The sequence below is a fragment of the Lemur catta genome, chromosome 5, assembly GCF_020740605.2.
Source record: "Lemur catta isolate mLemCat1 chromosome 5, mLemCat1.pri, whole genome shotgun sequence".
In the NCBI taxonomy this organism is placed as follows: domain Eukaryota; kingdom Metazoa; phylum Chordata; class Mammalia; order Primates; family Lemuridae; genus Lemur; species Lemur catta.
The window spans coordinates 4,830,546-4,838,977 of NC_059132.1; the positions used below are offsets into that span (position 1 = coordinate 4,830,546).

The window sequence follows — 8,432 nt, forward strand, 5'->3', positions numbered from 1 at the left end:
TATTAAAAATTACATCACATAAACTTAAAAATTATATTAAAAACAAGGATAAATATTCAAAGTTCATTACCTCCTAATTTTTTTACTACATTTTATTATCATTTATACTCAAGGCTATTTATATCCATTATATCTATATGATAGGCCACTGTATGATATGCTACTGTACATTTCTTCCCAAGTCCACATTGGGAGTTTGAAGTCAGTCATGGAGGGAATATTTATACCATGAAAATCAGCAAACACTACCAGTCAGGTAGTCCTGCCACTCCAAAGCCGGTTGTTAATCTTTTACCAACACACACTGCTTCAGAGAAACCACCATTGCGTCTACCTGCCAGAGGCTCATCTATCTCCACTGTCATCTTCTGCTCTGGTCTTCAGCTCCAGAGTTCCATTCCTGGAAGACAGAAACCAGGAGTTGGATCATTACTTTAAAATGAATGAGAGAATAGTCTGGACGCAGTGGCGCATGCCCGTAATCCCAGCAGTTTGGGAGGCTGAGGCCAGGAGTTCCAAGCTGCAGTGAGCTATGATCATGCCACTGCACTCCAGCCTGGGTGACAGAGGGAGACCCTGTCTCTAAGAAAAAAAAAAAAAAAGAAAACTAATGAGATAATATAATGAAATAACAGAGCTGTGGTTGAAGAAATTGATGCTCAGATTGGGTAGAAACGATTTCATAATTTGCAGACTCAGAGTGGAGGCCCGTGGTCAGTCCGGCACAGGGGCCTCATGTAGACAGACCCCGCGGACTCTGAAGAAGGCATTGGTCACCCTCTAGGTGTCTATCTGAAAGGTCTGCCCCGTGGCCAACCCCGGGATCAAAGACGAGTAAGATGATTGCCATGCTCACAGCTGCGGGAGAAAAGATTTCTGGCCTACAATCACCTCTAGGATTAATAAATTCTGCAAATCTTAAAATTAGGATTACAACATGAAAGGGAGCTGAGAAAGTCTTTAGGAGTCAATTTTCAACATTTTCCCCACTCCTTCACTTTACAGAAAAAGAAACTGAGTCCACGTGGTGGCAAATAGCTTACTCAAGGTCCCATAACAAATTAGTGCCCAAAGCCCAGCCCTCCTGAATCTTGGAGCCGAGGACTTTTCTTAAATCCTCAATTTCATTTACAGAAACTATAAGATCTTTGGAGAATCTGAGCAGGAGCAAGCACAGTTTGCACACACACAGAAAAAACTCACTACCTTCCTCTCTGTTTCCTAGAAAAACAAAAGGATATTTTTTATAGAATACCAGCTAAGTGCCGGATACTGTGGGGGACACAGAAGAACGAGACACAATCACTCATGTGCAGGGAGTGAAAGTGGAGTCACTCCTCAAACTCTTTCCAGCCGGTGGGATACCTTGGGGCTATCACTAACCTCTTCTGACCCCCACAGTGAGCGGCAGGGAAACCAACCCACTGTCTTAAGTAGTGAAAGTTGAACATTAGATTCTTGATTGGGAAAAGTAGGAGACACAGAAAAGGCCACTGAGGCAAACTCGGTGGGCTTTTCCCAAGTGACTTGAGTCGGGGACAGCTCTTCCCCCAAGCAGAGAAGCCCACAAGCAAGCGGAGGAAGGAGAGAGCTTGCTGAGATCAGGAGGCAGAGCTTTAGTTCATTAAGACCTTGTGTACCCATTCTTCTAGAAAAATGAAACCAACACAGACATACAAAATAGGAGCCCAAATTTCCTATTATTAGATTCAACACATCTAAAAAGTACTCTATCAAATTTCTATAAAACTTTCCAAACACTTCCATTTCCACACTTATCTTGTCACAGAAGGATACAGGCAGATTGACAGCAATCCTGGCCCATACTTTGAGGCACAGCCCTAAAGAGGCCTGGGGACTCCTTGGGCCCTGGAACTCCTTCGATAGGGGGACCTCTGAGCTCCTCTTCCCATCCAAAGCAGGTCTGGGTGCTGGGAGATGGTCTGGATCCCAGGGGGATGAGTCAGAACCGTCACTTCCCGTCTGTGCTTTCCTCTTAGCTTCGCCAGCCGTCCCTCCCCAGCCCTAGGACAGAGCGTCACCAACCAAGCAAGACCCCCACCCCCTTCACTGGAGTCCCCAACCCTCCCTAACAGTGCCGTGCCTTGCGTCCCTAGGAGGGGCACCAGTTCTTTCACTCACTCATTTGTTCATTCGTCCAGGTACCTTCTTAAGCACAAAGGGAACCTGAAAGATTCCTGCCTAAGAAGCTGAAGTCCCAGTAACAAAGCCGGTATCAAGAAGAAGCCATCGTCTTCTCAAATACAGCCCAAAGGTTGATTCTCAGGTATATAAGAAATTAACAAACTGGAGATCTCACCTTTAGATACAGAAGGATAGACCTACTAGGAATCAAGGAAATTTACCAGAACCTACTTTGCTATTAATGATTGTGTGGAAAGGACTGTCGCAGAGATGGGCTCTGGAGTGTTTCTGCTCGTGGCCCCAGATTCCGTCACCTACAGCCAGCAAGGGAGCAGGTAGGGACGGTGCACTCACTTGTGTGGATAAATGAGTGGGAGGGGTCCCCCAGTGGATTATTAACACCTCGGGGAGGAAGGCAGGGCAAAGAGTGGGGTCTCACTGACAGATGAGGACACTGTGGTTCCAGGAACAGGTGACCTGCCTTCAGGCTTGAGGACCTCCCTGCTCCCACCTACAGGATTCTGAGAAATGGGCCCTCAAGCAGAAAGAGGCAAAACTGACTTACAGAGGACACAAACCTTAAGGGCAGCAGAAAAGCTTCAGGCCCCCTGGGTCTGGGAGGGAAGACGCGCGGGCCAGGCTGCGCAGGGCGGGGCTTTCCTTGAAGTTTCGGGCTGACCCCTCCTCCCGGACCCCCCACTGGGTCAGCGGCTCCTGCAGCCCCGCCTGCCAGGAGCAAATGAGAAGAGCTGTTGATTTTTCCCCCTTGGCCATTCAGAACTTTCTCACATAAATACTGAGAAAGACCCTGCCCTCTCCTCACTTCTCTGGACTTGGCCCTGAGCTGGAGCTGGTCCCCTGGGGGCGGGAGGGCCATGGGGGACCTGCTTATGCTCTGGGTGGCTGTGGGCATGTCCTGTGCCACATTCAGTGCCTCTGCCTGGTAAGTCCTTACCCCAGCCCACCCTCCCCACCAAGGAAGCCCCCATGGTCTCAGCCCCATTCACCTCTGCCTCACTTTTTCTCTTTTCGGTAGGTCAGTGAACAATTTCCTGCTAACAGGTCCCAAGGTAGGATGGGCTCCAGCTCCTGTTTTTGCCCTCTGGGGTCCAAAGGGGGCTCTGATGGAGAAGAAAAGAGGGGAGGGGAGACAGTGCCAGAACCCCTTCCCCCAGTGGGGGGCTCGCCCATTTGGGTCCTGCCTGCTCCCCACACCCCAGATGGGCTGTGTCAGGTGGAGGCTCACAGCCCCTTCCCCTCGCCAGGCTTATCTGACCTACACCACTAGTGTGGCTTTGGGCGCCCAGAGTGGCATCGAGGAGTGTAAGTTCCAGTTTGCTTGGGAACGCTGGAACTGCCCTGAAAATGCTCTCCAGCTCTCCACGCACAGCAGGCTGAGAAGCGGTAAGTTCGTGTGGGACACACGCCCATATGAGAGGGCTCGTGTGCTTGTAGCACGTGTGTGTGGGCGACATGTATGTGTGCAGTGAAATGAAAACGTTACCAGTGATCTGCCAACCTGCCATCTCCTTGCTGTGCGACCTCGAGTGAATTACTTGCCCTCTCTCAACCCCAGATTTGTCATTAGGGTCAGTGTCCAGCTCCCTTTACCTCACCAGAAGTATTCTGTGGGTTGAATGAGGTGAATACGAACTGTCTCTATGCAAATATAAGAAATTACTCTATTCTTTTAATGCATGCCTGTGTTTGTGTGTTTGTACACACTTGTTTTGTACTGATTTGCATGAAATAAAAATGAGGAAAGGGCTGTGTTTGCAGTTTCACATCTGTCAGCTGTCACTAAAGAACAGAAAGGCTGAGAGATCACATTGAGCTGTGCCTCAGGTGTATGTGTGTGTGTGTGTGTGTGTGTGCATGTGTGTGCGTGTGCAGCTGTGCGTGGACGTGCTCCCATGCAGCCTTTTGTAACAGTGTGCAGTAATTTGCATAAAAGTCATTTTTGAAGAAACAATTGAGTGTTGCCTGAGAAGAGTTGGGGGAAAGAGAGTAAAGAAGATGGGGACACAAAGAAATACCTTATCATGGAGTGTACAGAGAGAATAGAGTATGAGGAAATGAAACATGACAATGTAAAGAACAGCAAGGTAAGAGCTCAGTAAGTAGCAGCCACGATCACTATGACTATTACACGGCCTTGCTTCATGGTCAGAACAAAGAAAATGTCTCTCTTTCCTAAGCCAGCCTCATGTCCCTGAGTCGCACTGCCTGAGGCCCAGCCGCAGTGGCTAGGGGACAGAGGTCTAGACTGGACTCCAGGAGAGCAGGCTCCTAATCCCAGCACCACAAATGGAGAGTGGTGGTCTCATTATTCCATGTCTGGGTTTTACTCTCCCCACCTGTTGCAGGGACGCTCACTCCTGCCTGGAGGACTCAAAGCGGCAGGAAAGACATGCACGGTTTTCTGAGAGGAGGTGGGGGAAAGGGGAGAGAAAGAGCACTGTTGTTCCCAAACGTCTGCTTTGGGTCATCAGGGTCCCCGTTTCCATTCAGTGCCCCCTTTCTCTCCAAAGCTACCAGAGAGACTTCCTTCATCCACGCTATCAGCTCCGCTGGGGTCATGCACACCATCACCAAGAACTGCAGCATGGGCGACTTCGAAAACTGTGGCTGTGATGAATCAAAAAATGGAAAGACAGGTAAGTTGGGCTTTCTGGTTGGGGTGGGAAGAGGTGAGGGGCTGCAGGGCTGAGTGTAGACTAAAGTATTTCAGGGCAAGTCTGAGGGACACGGTTCCCTCAAACCCCTAGACTCCAACAGCTCCTTCAGTTGTGGGATATCCGGGACCTATAGACTCTGCTAAATGCTGAGCCTGGGTCCGTGAGCCCAGGGATTAGCAAGAAACTCTAAAACTAACCACGTGACTAGGAACGGGAAGGCCAAAGGGAGTTTAAAGCTAGCTTTGGTATTCCAGGTTTGGAATTGCTCATCCGTAATGCAGAGCTACTCAACAATTTGCAGACCACCTAACAGACATACAAATTTACCACTAATGAGGGAAACTATTGTAGAGGCCAGGTATGTTGGTACACATCTATAATCCTAGCACTTTGGGGGGCCGAGACGAGGATTCCTTGAGGCCAGGAATTTGAGAGCAGCCTGAGCAACATAGCAAGATCCCATCTCTAAAAACACCAGAAAAATTAGACAGGTGTGTTGGCACATGCCTGCAGTCCCAGCTACTGGGAAGGCTGAGGTACCACTCTAGCCCAGGCAACAGAGCAAGACCTGGTATTAGTAAAAAAAAAAAAAAAGAAAAGAAAAAGAAAAAGAAAATAAACTAATGTAGAATAATGGTGCAGAATTCCAGGACGTTTGAGCTATAATGAACCTTTAAGATCATCAAGGCTAACCCCAGTGTGCCTACTTATGCTGTTGGTATCGAAGACTGCCTAGAGCTGGGAAGTGCCTAAAGGGTGGGCAGTTGGCTTTGGGAACAGGACTTCCCTCCCTCCTCCCCCATGCACCTCCATTTCCCTGTCTCACCTTCAACAATGGCTTTACACCCCTAGGGCTCTTGGGGATGGCTTGTCTGTGTCAGCCAAAAAGTCTCTTCTCCTGGGACTTATCGGGGAGCTGTATGCAGAACTTATTCTTTCCTTGTGTGTAGGAGGCCATGGCTGGATCTGGGGAGGCTGCAGCGACAATGTGGAATTTGGGGAAAGGATCTCCAAACTCTTTGTGGACAGTTTGGAGAAGGGGAAGGATGCCAGAGCCCTGATGAATCTTCACAACAACAGGGCCGGCAGGCTGGTGGGTATAGGAGTTGGCCAGTGTTGGCAACAGCTTCACATCTGCACAGCCCTTCTCAACTTACCAAGAGCTATCTCCTACTTATGTTTTATCCTCACACCCAACAGGACTGAGACAGCTGCCCCAGTGTCTCAGTTATCTCTGGATAACAAAGCCAGTTAAGTCTGAGCCAAGTGGCTTGTCCAAGGCAATACAACTAATATGTGTCAGAATAAGGCAATGAATTCAGATCTTCTATTCTAGTTCTCTTGTCTCTAAATCTTAAGCTGTGCCCTGCCACAGGCTTTCTGAGAACACAGAACGATACAGAATCAAGGCCATGCTTCCAAAACTTAAATTTTTAAGTACTTCAACTGCATGTCTTCAGAAATTTACAGGCATTTATTGTCTAGTCTTGTGTCCTAACGTCTGTCTGGGCTGTGAGGAATTGGGACTGATCTAGGCTTCTCTGGAGTGTCTGTTCTCCCCTAAGACTTCTGGTGGGGTGGCAATCTCTGGAGTATCCTGAACTCACATCTGGGAGCAAGTTGGATTTAGAGCCAAGAGCATAGAAATTTCCCTGTGAATCTATACCTAGATGTCCTGGATGCCCACCAAAAGATGAAGAGGCTTTTTAGGCAAGTATAACCATGGGTAATTAATTGCTTTGTGGGTATAGAGGTTCAGACTCAAGGAGCTTCCTCCCCTTTGAGGAGGGGCCAAAGGACAAATCCAAACCCCCACAAATACTCTAGTTCCCAGCTTCAAGACAATAACAGCGGCAATGATCATATTTTCCTTTATAATTTACAAAGTACTTCCCAGATCATTATTTTATTCAGTTCTTATTCCAGTTGGGCAGACAGAGAAACAAGCTCAGTAAGTGACGGAGTCGGGCCTGGAGCCTAGGTTTCCAGACTCCAGCACCCTTCTCGACACTCGCCTGGCTTGCCATCGCAGTCACCCAGGGAAGCTTTCAGGTCTCCCGGAGCAGGCCCTGACCCCCCTGAACATTCTCACTGAGCAGGCCTGAGGTCGGGTCCAGGAATATTTTTCATAAGCTTCCCCAATAATTCTGCTGCTCCTTCAAAGTCAAAAAGCACAGCTCTACAATATTCCATTTACTCGCTAGCCTTAGGTCTTCCCTACCCAGAGCCATTCTTTCTTCTGTGTTCCCTCCCTGTGAAGGCAGTGAGAGCCACCATGAAAAGGACCTGCAAGTGTCACGGCATCTCGGGGAGCTGCAGCGTCCAGACGTGCTGGCTGCAGCTGGCTGACTTCCGGGAGATGGGAGACTACCTAAAGGCCAAGTACGACCGGGCGCTAAAAATTGAGATGGATAAGCGGCGGTTGAGGGCCGGGAACAGTGCCGAGGGCCGCTGGGCGCCCGCTGAGGCCTTCCTTCCCAGCGCAGAGGCTGAGCTGATCTTTTTGGAGGAATCACCGGATTACTGTACCCGCAACTCCAGCCTAGGCATCTACGGCACGGAGGGTCGCGAGTGCCTGCGGGACAGCCACAACACGTCGAGGTGGGAACAGCGCAGCTGTGGGCGCCTGTGCACCGAGTGTGGGCTGCAGGTGGAAGAGAGGAGAACGGAGGCCACGAGCAGCTGTAACTGCAGGTTCCAGTGGTGCTGCACAGTCAAGTGTGACCAGTGTCGGCACGTAGTGAACAAGTACTACTGCACACGCCCCCCTGGCGATGCCCTGGGTACGGGAAGCTCCTGATAATACCCCACACAAACTCACCTCATCAGCTGCGTGTCAGTGGAAGGGGGCCACAGCTTCTCTTTTGGAGACAGTAGATTGGAAAACAATCGGAAAATCACAGGGTTGGTCTGTAATCCTCAGACCTGCTGTATGTGGGAAAATGAAGGCCCAAGGTTATATAGCATATTCCTGGCAGACCTGAAATTGGAACCTGGGCCTCCTGACTTGGGCAGACCCCATTTAATCTTTCCTGCAAGTTAGTTCCTGTACGTAAGCAGCTTGCTAAAGGGGCAGTTTGCTTTGGGGTTCATATCTAGAGGGACCTTCAAAGCATTTGTTCCTTTAAGTTTCAGACCATGTCCAACTCAGCTACCCTCCTGGGAATCAGAGAGAATAGAAGGAAAATATGAAAGAATTCCGTCCAAACACATGAAGGAGCAACCTTTCCCCAATCTGGCCAGCGCCAGAAAGACTAACTACAAATCCATGCAGATCAATGAGGCAGAGACCACGTATCCACCTGTTGGGAGGGTTTAGAGTGTCAGATGTTAGATTTTTCACCTGAGTTTGCACTTTTGAAAAGTTCTCCCCACCCAGGACTGGAGAAACCAGGACCCAACATAACCCGAGGACTTTTCCAGCTCGTAAACCATCTCTGAAGCCATGGAAAGGGAATGGTCATAGCGAGTGGACAGGTGACTAAGACTTACCCCAAGTTCCCACAAGAGGGATTTTCCCCCAGAGAGCTATCAAACAACACTGTTTTGTTATTTTCCCAGGTTGGGAACTCAACTTCATTTGGGGGGGTTAGAAATATCCAACCCCCT

The 8,432-nt window shown here is 49.1% G+C and overlaps 1 protein-coding gene across 1 annotated transcript; it reads left to right on the top strand.

Moving 5' to 3' along the window:
* Nucleotides 1-2,963: 2,963 nt before the first annotated feature.
* On the top strand, nt 2,964-8,051 carry WNT8A (Wnt family member 8A). Its single transcript, XM_045550865.1, has 6 exons — nt 2,964-3,088; nt 3,182-3,215; nt 3,411-3,549; nt 4,677-4,802; nt 5,774-5,916; nt 7,084-8,051. The coding sequence occupies exons 1-6, from the start codon at nt 3,021-3,023 to the stop codon at nt 7,621-7,623; spliced, it is 1,050 nt and encodes a 349-aa protein (XP_045406821.1). The 5' UTR covers nt 2,964-3,020; the 3' UTR covers nt 7,624-8,051.
* Nucleotides 8,052-8,432: the final 381 nt, after the last annotated feature.

Excerpts from the sequence above, each read along its gene's own strand:
- WNT8A (XM_045550865.1), top strand. The coding sequence starts at position 3,021 with ATGGGGGACCTGCTTATGCTCTGGGTGGCTGTGGGCATGTCCTGTGCC. Across the intron at positions 3,550-4,676 it reads GCACAGCAGGCTGAGAAGCG|CTACCAGAGAGACTTCCTTC; the intron begins GTAAGTTCGTGT and ends TTCTCTCCAAAG. Across the intron at positions 4,803-5,773 it reads ATCAAAAAATGGAAAGACAG|GAGGCCATGGCTGGATCTGG; the intron begins GTAAGTTGGGCT and ends CCTTGTGTGTAG.